Source organism: Lolium rigidum, chromosome 3 (assembly GCF_022539505.1).
Source record: "Lolium rigidum isolate FL_2022 chromosome 3, APGP_CSIRO_Lrig_0.1, whole genome shotgun sequence".
NCBI lineage: Eukaryota > Viridiplantae > Streptophyta > Magnoliopsida > Poales > Poaceae > Lolium > Lolium rigidum.
The window spans coordinates 80,591,232-80,605,096 of NC_061510.1; the positions used below are offsets into that span (position 1 = coordinate 80,591,232).

General features: G+C 43.6%; 2 protein-coding genes across 2 annotated transcripts; one reads left to right on the plus strand and one right to left on the minus strand.

The window, feature by feature from the left end:
• Positions 1 to 1,660: 1,660 nt before the first annotated feature.
• Positions 1,661 to 8,036, plus strand: LOC124701859. Its single transcript, XM_047233956.1, has 8 exons — positions 1,661 to 1,768; positions 3,023 to 3,337; positions 3,551 to 3,810; positions 4,275 to 4,416; positions 4,523 to 4,894; positions 4,988 to 5,119; positions 5,700 to 5,828; positions 5,913 to 8,036. Exons 1-8 carry the CDS (start codon positions 1,679 to 1,681, stop codon positions 7,917 to 7,919), a joined length of 3,447 nt encoding a protein of 1,148 aa, XP_047089912.1. The 5' UTR covers positions 1,661 to 1,678; the 3' UTR covers positions 7,920 to 8,036.
• A 630-nt stretch (positions 8,037 to 8,666) lies between these two features.
• On the minus strand, positions 8,667 to 10,721 carry LOC124697076. The gene is made up of 2 exons (XM_047229714.1): positions 10,078 to 10,721; positions 8,667 to 9,002 (listed from the first exon to the last, which is right to left on the minus strand). Exons 1-2 carry the CDS (start codon positions 10,637 to 10,639, stop codon positions 8,806 to 8,808), a joined length of 759 nt encoding a protein of 252 aa, XP_047085670.1. The 5' UTR covers positions 10,640 to 10,721; the 3' UTR covers positions 8,667 to 8,805.
• Positions 10,722 to 13,865: the final 3,144 nt, after the last annotated feature.

The following is a 13,865-nucleotide window of genomic DNA, read 5'->3' on the forward strand; positions in this document are numbered from 1 at the left end:
TATAACACATTGCCGTCATTGTATATCTACTACTCATACAATCATTTTGTGGGCACTAAATCAATATGGAAAATATTCTCAAAATATTTTTGCGACACTAATTAATTTGTTATAGTCTTGCATAAAAATATCAAGGTCAACTCATCTATGCTACTTTTCAAAGCAAACATGTGTTGTGCTATTCAAAGCAAATCTTCAACACATTAAAGTAATAAGATTCTATTTTATTTATTTTGGACTTCTTTAGTTGGATGTCAAATTTTATAGGTTGCATAAACTATTTATGGTTGAAACTTTTGTCGTACTTTGGTGCCAAAACCACCGATGGTTGAACGAGGGCAGCACAAATGATGACCCCCTTAGTTTTTACAAGCTGCAACTTGGTATATTCAATATCATATTAAGCTCGTAAACTATCTATACAAATCGTGTGTATTTGCTTATCACAAAAATGCAACAACATGCAAGAAAATCTTACAAAATTACGGAAAATAAATAAAGCATCCTACTATTTCCCTGGTATAAAGGTATCATGCCCTATAATAAAGGTTTGCTTATTATGAACTAATGATGACACACCATGTGTTGCCTCCAAAAAAAGATGGCACACTATGTGGCACCCATGTTTGAATATACAAAACATGAATTGAGCACTCTACAAGGACCCCGAAGAAAAATGAAAACCGTCACGCCAGATTTTGAACGCCACCGAACCAGCGCGGTTGTTTTAAAAAGATTTACAGCGAACACCCCGACAAAAATTCCTTAAAAAATTACGGAAAATAAATAAAGTACTCCGTACTATTATATCTTGGCATAAATATCATGCCCTATAAAGGTTTGGTTATTATGAACTAATGATGACACACCATGTGTTGCCTCCAAAAAAAGATGGCACACTATGTGCTACTCATTTGTATATACTCAAAACATAAATTGAGCACTCTACAAGGACCCGGAAAAAAAATGAAAACCGTCACGCCAGATTTTGAACGCCACTGAACCAGCGCGGTTGTTTTAAAAAGATTTACAGCGAACACCCCGACAAAAATTCCTTAAAAAATTACGGAAAATAAATAAAGTACTCCGTACTATTATATCTTGGCATAAATATCATGCCCTATAAAGGTTTGGTTATTATGAACTAATGATGACACACCATGTGTTGCCTCCAAAAAAAGATGGCACACTATGTGCTACTCATTTGTATATACTCAAAACATAAATTGAGCACTCTACAAGGACCCGGAAAAAAAATGAAAACCGTCACGCCAGATTTTGAACGCCATGGAACCAGCGCGGCTGTTCTAACAAGATTTACAACCAACACCCCGGCAAAAATTGCTGAAACCAGTAGAACCCATGAGAAACCGCACCGCGGCCTGCCTAACCGTGGCGGTTAAAAAAGCAACGTCGTCGTCGCGTTCCCTCCCCATCTTCCTCCTCATCTTCTCCCTTTTACCCAACCCCACCTCGCCTCGCCTCATCATTCCCCCCATCCTCCCCATCTCGCAAGCACAGCAAAACCCCCGTTGGCGCCACCGCCGGGGCCGATCTGACCCGGCCGCAGCTCCGGCGACGCCACCGCGCCCTCGTCCCCCGGCTGCTGCGCCGCCGTCGCTGGCGGCGCTGGATCGGGCCACGTCGTTGCGTTGAGGGCGGCCGGCGGCCAGAATTGATGGCGGCGGAGTCGGCGGTGGCTTCGGCGTCGGGATCGGGGATCTGGTCGCGGCGGCGGGACGAGATCACGTTCGATCGCCTCCAGAAGGTAGGGTCGCGTCGCGCGCGCGCGCTGCTTTGGTTATCACGCTGGGTTTGATTTGCGTGACGAGAATTGGCGGTGAATTGGTGGCGGTGTCCCCGCGAATCCGTGACTGAGCTGGTTGCCCCCCCTCGCGTCCTGCCTTGGATTGGCTCGGTTTCCGCGATTTGCGTAAAAGCTGCCTCCAGATGGCGTCCGGGAAAACGAGCTGTTTACTCAGTTCGATTTCCCCCCTCTCACGAAGTTTGGCTTGCTTGGGTATTATTTTCTGAATTTTAGTGGTTGGATTCGACGGGATTACTCTTCCGTGCCCCTGACGACCATATGTACCAATATTGACTTTGTGAGCAGCTCTATTGAATTGACTTTGAGTTGATATCGGTGGCGCATTGCACTTAGAGACTCTAAACCATTTGGGTTTGCACGTTTAGTTTGGTTTACTTAACCTGGGAAAACAAACTAGGCTTATCGATACTTCTCTGTTACCCGCAAAGGCTTGAGACACTTGATTGAGATGCAATGAGAAAGTTAAATCTGATTTTGGTTCTGTCCTTTTTTTGGATATCAAGGGTTGCTCTCTGGATAATTCTCGTGTGTCAAAAATGCTCGATCGAGTTAGCAAAACAAAATCCTGTCACAACACTTAAAATGCCTCGACTAACTTGCTTATGCGGCAGAATATGTAATTCCGAAGCTTTCATCAAGCTGTGATCAGTCGGTTCATATCTATCAACTAATCATGTACTTAACTCTACAATCCTAAGTCTTCGTGGTTTACATTTTTTATACTTCCTTCTATAATAGCAGGATGATAAGCCAGCAAAGCTGCAAGTAGAATTTAGATTGGGTATCAAATGGTGATACACCTAGAATAGAGTTTGCTTTGTTTGTATCCCCGTTATGGCCTATTACTATTCTATCGCATTTATTATTATATGGTTTTTTGTGCTATAACTTTTACGAGACCTTAAATTTTTTCCTTACAACTCCCCTGAGACACCTTGAATTCGCTGCATTACCTCCTTGGTATCGGCTGTAATTGTCGTGTTGCGGTACTCTTAATTAAAATTAGGAAATTGCTATTCTGTAACATAGGCTGTTTTCTTGTCGTCACTGGGGGCGTACCTTTATTTCACTAGCCGGAATGCATATTTAAGCAGTATCATATTCTTATCTTGGAAACTGAAGTTGTGGGTTTCACGATAACTTTATTGCAAAGGGAACTAATAGTTTTCTGGCGGTGGATTAAATTTTTTTCAGTTCTGGAATGACCTGCCACCTCAAGCACGACGGGAGCTCCTCAAATTGGATAAGCAAACCCTCATTGAGCAAGCACGCAAGAATTTCTACTGTTCAAGGTGCAATGGGTTGCTTCTCGAAAATTTCAAGTCGCTGCAGCAAGAAGTTTCAGATATTGATTGTCTGAGCTCAACCGGTGAATCAAGGATTAGGCAACAAATTGAGTCTCAGGATCCATCTGTTCATCCTTGGGGAGGCCTTGCAACAACAAAGGATGGCATCCTTACGCTTATTGACTGTTTTATAAAAGCCAAGTCGCTACGGGTGCTCCAGAATGTAAGTCTAAACAATTATGCAGTAACTTGTGGTCAGATGTTTTTGTTCTCTGCATCGGTGAATATGATTACGAACCACTTTGATATGTTCAGTATACTGAATTACTGATCATTTGTATGTATACTGAATGGTTTTACTTTCAATATTTAACTCTTGATTAGGAAATGTTTGATCAGTCTATTTCTTAATGCATTTGCCATTTGTGTTAATTAGGTGTTTGACAATGCACGATCAAGAGAAAGGGAACGGGAAATGCTTTATCCTGATGCATGTGGTGGGGGAGGCAGAGGATGGATTAGCCAAGGGATGGCTAGCTATAGCAGAGGTTATGGAACTAGAGAAACATGTGCTCTGCATACTGCCCACCTTTCATGTAATACGCTGGTGAATTTCTGGTCTGCATTATGCGAAGAAACAAGATCTTCTCTTCTGCGTATGAAGGAGGATGATTTCATTGAAAGATTAATGTATAGGTGAGCATAATGCAGATGTTTGTTTTATTCAAATTCAAGTTAGAGGCATAAAAAGTACTCGCTGAACTTGGCATTCAACTTATGAACAAAATAACTGAATTGAAGTACGGAGTAGCAAGTTCTTAACAAGCTGAAATCTTAACTCTGCTTATATCCACATAATGGAAGATGGCCTAGAGAGAAACTTCGAAAGTACTTTTAAGGTTTTTATAGTTGCACAAATTGATGGGAAACTGGAATGTGCATGGCCAAAAATTTGCTGCTCAGCCGTGAAAGAATGTATTTTGCGGTGTCATATTTAGTATAGATATGGTAAGTTAGGAACCCCACGAGTTCAACTATTGACTGATCAGTTCTATTTAATCCTATTTCGTGTAGTAAAGTTTTCCTATAATGCTGCCAATTGTTGCTATTTTCTGCCAGCTTCTAATAGAAAAGTTAACAGTATGGAAAAAAATTAACAGGTTTGACAGCAAGAGATTTTGCCGAGATTGCCGAAGGAATGTTATCCGTGAATTCAAGGAGCTAAAGGAACTGAAACGCATGCGAAGGGAATCTTACTGCACAAGTTGGTTCTGTGTTGCAGATTATGCCTTTCAATGCGAGGTCAGAATGACTTCCTCAAAATGCTTACCAACATGATCTGCAAATTAATTGATCAGAACATGGTTTCTAATTTCTATGAAGTTAATCCGGCTTCACTTATTTGCAGGTGTTTGAGGATGCCGTCATGGTTGATTGGCGCCAAACTTTATCAGTGAAAGATGGATCTTATCATCACTTTGAATGGGCTATTGGGACAGATGAAGGACAATCTGATGTCTTTGGCTTTGAAAATGTTGGGATGAAGACCCAAGTCCACAGAAGCGGGATTGATCTTGACCAATATGAAGATTATTTCATAACTTTGAGAGCTTGGAAGCTTGATGGGCGCTATACAGAGTTGTGTGTAAAAGCACATGCATTGAAGGGCCAATCTTGTGTGCATCACAGGCTGGTGGTAGGGGATGGATTTGTGGCGATTACAAAGGGTGAAGGTATAAGAAGTTTATTTGAGCATGCTGAAGAGGCCGAGGAAGAGGATGTACGTGGCATGTCACTTATGGTGTTTACATCTTTAACTAAGTTAGGCTTAGCTGGGAGCATTTATTATTCTAACTGACGAAAACATGAGCAGGAAGATGATGCCATGGAAAGGGATGAAAATGATCTTGACGGTGATGGCTCTCATCCACAAAAGCATGCCAAAAGTCCTGAGCTGGCAAGAGAATTTCTTCTGGACGCTGCTGCAGTCATATTCAAAGAACAGGTAATTTATTGTCAAAACTCAAGACTTATCCGAAGCAGTACTTGCATAATGATTCTGACTGTACAAAGAAGAAAAAGAAATATACCTATTTTACAAATTCTGGACAACGCCTACCAAATTATGGACAACGCCTACCTTTTTTAGACATATACCGTATATTGCAGCGTACAAGTTTGAGTTCAGTAAGTATGTTAGCCTTTGGTTGTGACCCTACAAGGAATGTACAACGGTTCAGAAGTTCTTATTATTCACCTGTGAAGACTTCTAGTAGTGTATTTCATCTGATTTTTCCAGCTCAGTAAATAATAATTGTATTGTTTTCTGCTGGTCAATGAATTTACAAGGATTGACAGCTTTAATCACTACTTAGTGTGATATATTTTCTATCTACCGCATTCACATAGTTTGCAGACAAGCTGTTTTTCCTGCAATACTACTGTGGTTAATGTTGCTGCCGGCAACTAACTATTCAGATTTATTCAAGTTTTATTGAGAAAAAAATTGACTGTGATTTTATCGAGAAATTTAGGCGCCCATACTCCTAGTCTTAATCATATAGTAAGTATGATTTTCTTTGCAGGTTGAGAAGGCCTTTAGAGAAGGTGCAGCCCAACAAAATGCGCAAAGTGTTTTTGTGTCTCTTGCACTAAAACTCCTGGAGGACCGAGTCCATGTAGCATGCAAAGAAATTATTACGTTGGAAAAACAGGTATGTGGTATTACTTGCAAAGAAAATTTGGAAAAGGTATGCTCATTTATATTTTTGACTATCAATTTATTGTACACCTTGTAGAACAAGCTTCTTGAGGAAGAGGAGAAAGAAAAACTCGAAGAACAAGAGCGCAGGATGAGGAGAAGAATGAAAGAGAGAGAAAAGAAGAACAGGAGAAAAGAGAGGCTGAAAGAAAAGGAAAGGGATAAGGGGAAAAAGCTAGTTGAATTCAAAACCTCAGACGATATTTCATCGTCAACTCTAAGAAACTCCTCAACATGTACTAACAATGATTCGGGGAATGCTTTTGGCTCCAAAGATTCAGCTAGTGAAGAGGAAGATAATTCAGCAGTAGTTGATCTGTGCCACTCTGATACTGAATCTTCATGCATAGAAATTAATGGACAGGATAATGTAGACTGCTACAATACAGTGACAAAATGTCTTCCAATTAATAGCAGTGAACCTTTCACATCCGAGCAATCAAAACCATCAAGACGAAATCTGAGGTTGAGAAAGGACATTCCTCAAGACCAGTCCTCATGTTGGCATGATAATGCAAGAGATGAATCTGGAAGTGTTGGCAATTTGCAGTGGCAATCAATGGAAAGAACGAGAAATGGTGCTGGGAGCTGTAACTCAGTGTTTAGTACAAATAACAGAACAAGAGATCGGCAAGACTATAGTTCTTGCAGCTATGACCATCAGGAGAGAGCTGGGGACAGCTATTTTTCTCCAACAGCTAGATCAGGTCGGGAGATGAAGATAGCAAGGAAAACAGGAGTTGATAAGCCTTTGGTTCAGTACCGTCGTGTTGGTAGTACACAAGAGAGAGATGCAATTCCGAAGAAAGTATGGGAGCGAATGGATACCCGAATGAAGACTTGCTTACACGAAACAAATAATATGTCAGGATCAGTTGATGATGTCGACTCACCCAAACCAGTGCAATCTGACATCAGTGGATGTGAAAAGCTTGACAAAGGACCTGAACCACTGGGTCAGGTTTCTGAAATGTCCAGGGATGTTTGTAAATCAGAAACAGACCAGTTACATGAACACTCTGAGGAAAATCAATCTGCTTGTTGTGATGGAACTCCTGTGATGAATAAGCAAAATTGTTACTCCACAAACAATGAAGGTTCTAGGGTGGATGAAGAGCTGATGACAAACTCTGCCAGTTCTGATGGTTCATCTTCTTGTATGAGCGAGGCAGATAGAGAAAGCAGTTCAAGCAGTATGACCTCTTTGAGCACTCATAATCCAGAACCATCATCATCCGACTCAGAGGAATCGTCTGAGAGAATCAACAGCATTGCAGAAGCTCCATCAACAAAAACTGTTTCACGTTCTTTACTTGAGACATGTGCGGGAAATGGTTTCAGAGAATACCATCCAAAAGCCAAATGCCCACCTCACAACGAGAGATTTGGATTCAATGTATCCCCCTTCCAGGATCAGCTACTGCGTCACCAGAACATGCATACACCTGCGTATTCGCCAACCACAGTTGGGCCTCACGGTCATTCTTGTGCTGCTCCAACAAATGGATACTTCCAGTATGGTCAGCCTCCCAGTTTCATTTCCAGCCCACTCAGGTTCGGAGTACCTGGGAACCAATCTGCAGATTTCCCGGTGCAGTATAACAATGTTCATCATTACCCAGCTCCTCCTTATAGTTGTATCTACCCAGAGCAAATTCGCAAGACGCCAGCAAGCTTCAGAGTCATGCCTCCACCTCCACCTCCACCTTACCAACATCGGACAGGGCCGATCAGTGGTCACCCTGGTGGAGACCTGAATCCAGATATGCATAGTTCCATGCTGAAGCCGATGGGCCTGAAGGATGCTGCAGAAGATGGTAACAAATTGCATGACCGAAGCGCATCCTTCTCGTTATTCCAGTTCAACCTGCCTATAGCTCCACAAGCACCACCATCTTCCAAAGATGATAACAGTGGAGAGCACCTAGCAAGAACGCCATTTGCTCCGGTTCAAGCCCAGCCTTGCTCTAGAGCGCAGGCAGATATGAAGGAGTACAATCTGTTCTCCACTGATCAAAGGGTCTATTTTCCTTTATCCAGATAAAACAAACACACGTGGGAGACGTGTCTCCCCACTTTACTGTCAAAAAACATATACGGTGAGTGATTGTATTGTCTGAACAAAATAAAATATTTTAATAGTGTTTTTCCTGTATGTTTATGTGCATCGTCTCTTTATTCTTTTTTTCCTCTTCCGGTTATCCTCTTACATGTATGATGTAGCATTTTGATTTCTAAATATGAGGTAAATATCCAATATTCTTTTGAAGTTTGTAGTTTGCTCCAGCAGTTTTTATTTTCTGAAGAAAATTGCGTCATTAGAGTTGGCTCTTGTCACCCTTTTTTCTTCTCTTCATCTGTTCTGCCGTTGTATCATCTTTTCACTGTTCTGTGGTTTCTCGGTGGTGGCTATACCATCATTTGCCTTGGGCTCATCTGCTCTCTGGCACAGAAGCTCAAAGTGGACTTGACCACCAACGTGTCAGTCTACACAATAAACTTGCTAACAGGAACAAGGATCATCTTCCAGAAGCACTATTGTCAGCTAGGACCAATAACAACGTACCTATGTACACTATAAACTTATACTCCGTACAAACATAAAAAAAAGGGTAATCTTCCGGAAGAACCAACACAAACTAAGCTGAATTTGTGAATCGCTGCACGGCTTGCTTCCAGGGGATTGGAAGAGAAGGATGAACATCACACACAAAATCCTACGCTATCTACCGTTGCTGTCCCTGTGTATTTCAGATGTTTGCTCATATGTGGAGTAGGTAGCATAAGCGCAAGACAAGGGAACTAGGATGATCTCGTTGCATCACCTGCTAGATCGGCCTCTTCCACAACATGATAATAGGACTCCTTGCACATCTACAAACAAGGAGCTGATAAACCAGTCCAAAGAATCTGTCTTACAAAAGAGGGTTTCATCCTTGGAATTGCAAAAGAGCAAGATATAGCGCAGACTCATCGACAAACTCCACTATTTCATACTTGCTCCCTGCAGCAGCTTTCTCCAGTGAAGACCGACTAGGCAAGTCAGAGAACACAATGTCTGGATGCTCTCTACGGTGTTCTGCCAAGTTCTGCCTCCCTTGATCCAAGAAGATGACAACTCTTGCACCTAGGTAAAATGAAAAGAAATGTCTCAAGTAATAAAACTAAGCATTGCATAACCGAAGCACACTCGTCACGCAGTAAAACACTAAAACGTTGACATTTTAAAACTATAAGGTGTTGTTTGGTTTATGACCTAAAGGATCTGCAGTAACGTGTCAAATGCTTCAAACTTGACTCAACCAGAGGTGTCACACGGTTGACAAGTTCTGGAAGCATTGACAGTGCTTTATTTGGGTAATAAGGAATGCTTTTAGACCAGCCCAACAAACCTAGTTGCCTTGTGAGAGGCTCTTATGAGTGGTGAAAGTGAAAAAATTATGAGAGGCAACTCAAGGACAACTAAGAACTGAATTTACTGATGCAAAAGAAAGGCACTATCGAAATGCTACAAATCACCTTGAGAAAACTCTAGATTGCCTGTTTCCAACAAGAAACCTAAGTTGTCTTTGCAGTAAAAGGTTTATGCAAACGGGAGCAGGTGATTAATTTAGCCAATGAGTAGTATGAATCTTTGAAGTAGAATGAGCACCCCCAATCAATCACCTGTAAATCTACTAGTCTTACAAGAAACTCAAATGACTCAAAGTTACTAAAATAAAGACAGCGTACTGCTTGGACATCGGCTACACTTAAGAGTCAATGTGCGTATATGTATGATCCATTAAATTCTTCAACACTGCACCGACCAAACATACATCACAATAAGGCCTCAAAGGCACCAACCAAATAATGTGTGTTGTAGCATCTTAAGCATCACATGCCGCCTCAAAGGCAGTACTGATTAGTCATACGGAACACAGCAATAAGGCCACAGAAACATCCTCTAGCCATCTTCGTATGACAAGTGATAGAACGAAATGAACAGGTCTAGCCTTACACTTCCAATCAGCAAATGGCATTGATAAAACAGACTTGGAAACAGCATACATGTCTAGCCATCTACATGTAGCAACAATTGATAGAAGGAAATGCACAAGCCTAAACTTACGCTTCCAATCAGCAAATGACATTGATAACACAGACCGGGAAACAACAAACTAAAGAAAAAACAAAGATAAGGTAGCAGCATTTCCACTCACCTTTGCAGCACCTCTTGGCGAGCGACTTGAGCAGCGCGGCGGCCGTGACCCCCATCCCGGGGAAGTAGCAGACGAAGACGACGTCGAAGGCGTCGAACCTCCCGGGCACGGCCTCCACCACGCCGCCCCCCTGGCCGGCTCCCCCGCCCTCCAGATGGAAGCACCGCACCTGGTCGTGCTCCTCCTTGATCCCGCCCAGCGCGTACAGCGACTCGTGCGCGGCGACGAGGAGCTCGCAGGGGGACTCGGAGAGGAGGGCGCTCACGAAGGACGCCGTGGGCGTCACGGCCAGCACCCGCGACGCCGGCGAGAGCGCCGCCGCGGCGAGCGCGCGCGGGAGCTGCGACCCCGACGCGTTCAGGAAGGACCAGTCCTTCTCGACGATGTCGTCTATGGCGAAGCCGTCGGGGACGGCGGTGGCGCAGGAGAGCGCGGGCGCCAGGCTGAGGCGCAGGGGTTTGGGAGGTTTGGGGTCGAGGTGCCGCGGCTGGAATTGGGGTTGGGGTTTGGGGCGGAGTAGAGGGGAGAAGGCGAGGGAGAGGGAGGTGGAGGTGGCGGCCATGGCGTGCGGGCGGCGGTGGCCGGAGGAGGGAAGTGGAACGAGGTCTGCGGCGAGGTTGTAGACGAGGCGTTGGCGGTGAAGTGGATGTGGGAGTGGAATAGGCACCAGGATTTTGCGGGCCGGGACAGCGGAAGTTTGGGTGTGTGGGAAATCACGGCCGCGGTCGAGCAGGACCCCTGGGCCATTTCTCCGAAGATTTTGCGGCAGGCTGTTCCTTTACTTTTCTTTGGGCAAACCAGGGTCAAGGAACGCTAAAAAAAACCAGGGTGAATGAAATGAACATGGAGTATATTTTTTATTAGAGAGAAGAGAGTGACCTAGTTTATAAGAAAAACCGGGTCAAAGAGCATTCAAACTAGATATAGATGAGTGGACATCACTAGTTTTTTTGCAGGTAATACATGTCTCATTTTTAGAACAAAGATTACGCTGCAAGCCATGTAAAAACCAAACTGAAAAGATAATAGAACCCTAGCTTTTGCAAAAGGGGGCCCTCAAACAAAAGGGAAAAATATACAATCTAGAGCGAAGAAACCCCCGAGCAAAATACCAACTCATGTCACTCGCCTCCAGTACCACCGTAGCAGCCACCCAAGGGAAAGTGGACATATCACCTCTTCACCTGAGCTCGATGCAGCTCGATCGCTGATTGCAGCTTTACGGACCTCCAAAGTAGCTCACCAAAGAAAAATCCAATGTCTTCAAAAGAATTTGGATGGGGCTTTCACCCCGGTCACGCCATTGGACTCCAGATATGGCACCCTGAAAGGACACGGGTGTCTCCTAAAGGGGAGTGTGAATATGTGGTTTAAAACTTTTACGACAATGGCTTGAACAAATGCAGAATAAAACTAGCATTTAATTTGTTAATCGCAAAACCTTTATAATTAGGGTTCAACTATACACCAACAACTTATGTTAAGCAAGACAAACAACTATGTGATAGCAAGATATATAACTTCAAGCACGAAGGCTATCACAAAGTAAAGTGCATAAGTAAAGAACTCGGTTATAGAAGTAACCAAGGCACATAGAGACGACTATGTATCTTGAAGTTCACACTCTTGCGAGCGGTTGAGCGGTGTGGATGCCAAAGAACCCCAAACATGGGTGCTACTCTCCGTAGAAGCGGTGTGAAGGCCAAAGTACTCCAAACACCATGAAGGTCTCACGGTATTAAGGTATTCTCCTCGAGCCTTCCCACCAAAAGAGAAGTCCTCGATCCACTAAAGGACCTTTGAGGGCAGTCACAAACCCGTAGAAGCTTGATGCAATCTCCACAACTTAATTAAAGGCTCCAAACAAATCGGCATGAAGGTCTCGCGCTTGAGGAATCCCCACAACGTAATTGGAGCTCCCAAGAATAACACTAAGATAACCAAGCTGTCTAGGGTCCAAAGACCCAAGAGAAACACGTTCCGGTTACAAGCACCCGAGAGAATTACTCACGAACTTTCTCCCGCGGAGAACTCAAATCGATGCACCAAATGCAATGGAACGTCCCTAGCTAGCTCACGAATTTCACCAGAGCTACAAAAGTTATTGGGGAATAAGAGAGTAGAAAAAAAGGAGGAGAACACCAAATTTATCCAAGATCTAGATCTAATGGATTAAATGGGTGAGGCTAACGACTAGAAGGGGGGAATAGGAGCTACACAAGTTTTTATCTTTTTCAATTTTTACAGCGAAAGCGGGAAAGTAAAGGTGGTAGATGAAGTAAATGATGAACCTATATGCGATGCAAACAAGCTCCTAGTTTGGGGCTGTTTGATTGGCTAGGGAGGGAGATCCATGCGATTGAAGCTCAAGAACTATGGAGGATAGAGAGTGCACTTCGTCTTGGTCAGATCTCAATTGAGGAGGAAGAAGGCTGCCCGTACATCAATTGTAGTCCGGGTTTATTAACCTCGGAAGATTTGCCCCCCCCCCCCTCCCGGATGGTTCGGTCTTGGCGGTGTAGGTTGAGGCGGATGATCTGGCCACCCATAGATATTGGGGAATTTCGGGGAGGGTAGAGCGAGCTTCCGCCCTGGCATCTGGGAGCAAGCCAACCCCGACATCTGGTCTGGATGAAACGAAGGTCCGGGAGGGGGGTGGAAATACCATCGACCCCGACATCTGGTAGTTGGCCAACACCTGGCATCTAGGCCGAACGAAACGAGCATCCGGGGGACGAATAGAAAATCCATCCACCCCCTCATTTTCCTACACGCGTGTCATCTTCTAAGGCTTTCCTTGGACTTCTGGGTGAGGGGGGTCGGATGGTCCGGCCAATGGTAGGCCGGATCATCCGCCCTTGAAAGTGTTGCATTCTTCTAAGTTTCTCCTCATCTGTCTTCACATCTCCTCAACATTTCTCATTCACCAATACCAGTGATCAAACATTCAATAGAATAACCCGATATTAAACTCTAGCAAAAAGTGGGTCATCATCCGTAGTGCTAAAATTAAATCCTACACACTTAAGCACGCACGGTAAAATTCATTCGCTTGTTGTTAACAAACACACAAAACCGTAGAGATATATCATGCTCTTTCACGGATTTCCCTCACAAAGAGAGGGATTTGATTGGTGAATATGTGGATCTCCTCAATTTTCCTTTAAATAAGTGCAAGAATCATGGAGATATTGAAGATAAAGGAATCTCAAGAAAATCAAGAATGAAGGAAAAACGAGCTAGAAGAGTTAGGAAATCATTGGGGAAGAAAACCCCTTAAATAGTTCCCCACATAATCCAACCGTTGTGTAGATTTTTTCGGATCGAGGTCGGACCAGTTCAGGCAGGTTGGTCCGGGCTGGCCAGACCACTTCGGCGGCAGTGCAATAACGATATGCCCATGAGCACCATAACTTACAGACACCAACTCCGAATTTGATGACTTTGGGCTCGTTGGAATCACAACAACAAACTCTACAAGATCATGCGGAGAAATATCATAGTCCAACCACGGAGCATAAAACCAAACAAAGAAGAGTTTGCCTAAACTATAAAAGACAAACCGGTAAACCCTCGAACACCGAGAATGCAACAACTTGAGTTAAAAAAAACTAAGTATTTGTTTGATTTCCAGCCACACTCGAATTTAGAAGCCATAAAGTGTGGCAACAATCAAACACATGCTAAATTGCCAAACTTTGGCTTGGCAAAGTTCTCGTGGGTGAAAACAAAACAAGAAGAGGGGGTAGTCACAGTAGACCCGTATCGGAAGGCTTGTGCCCTAGGAG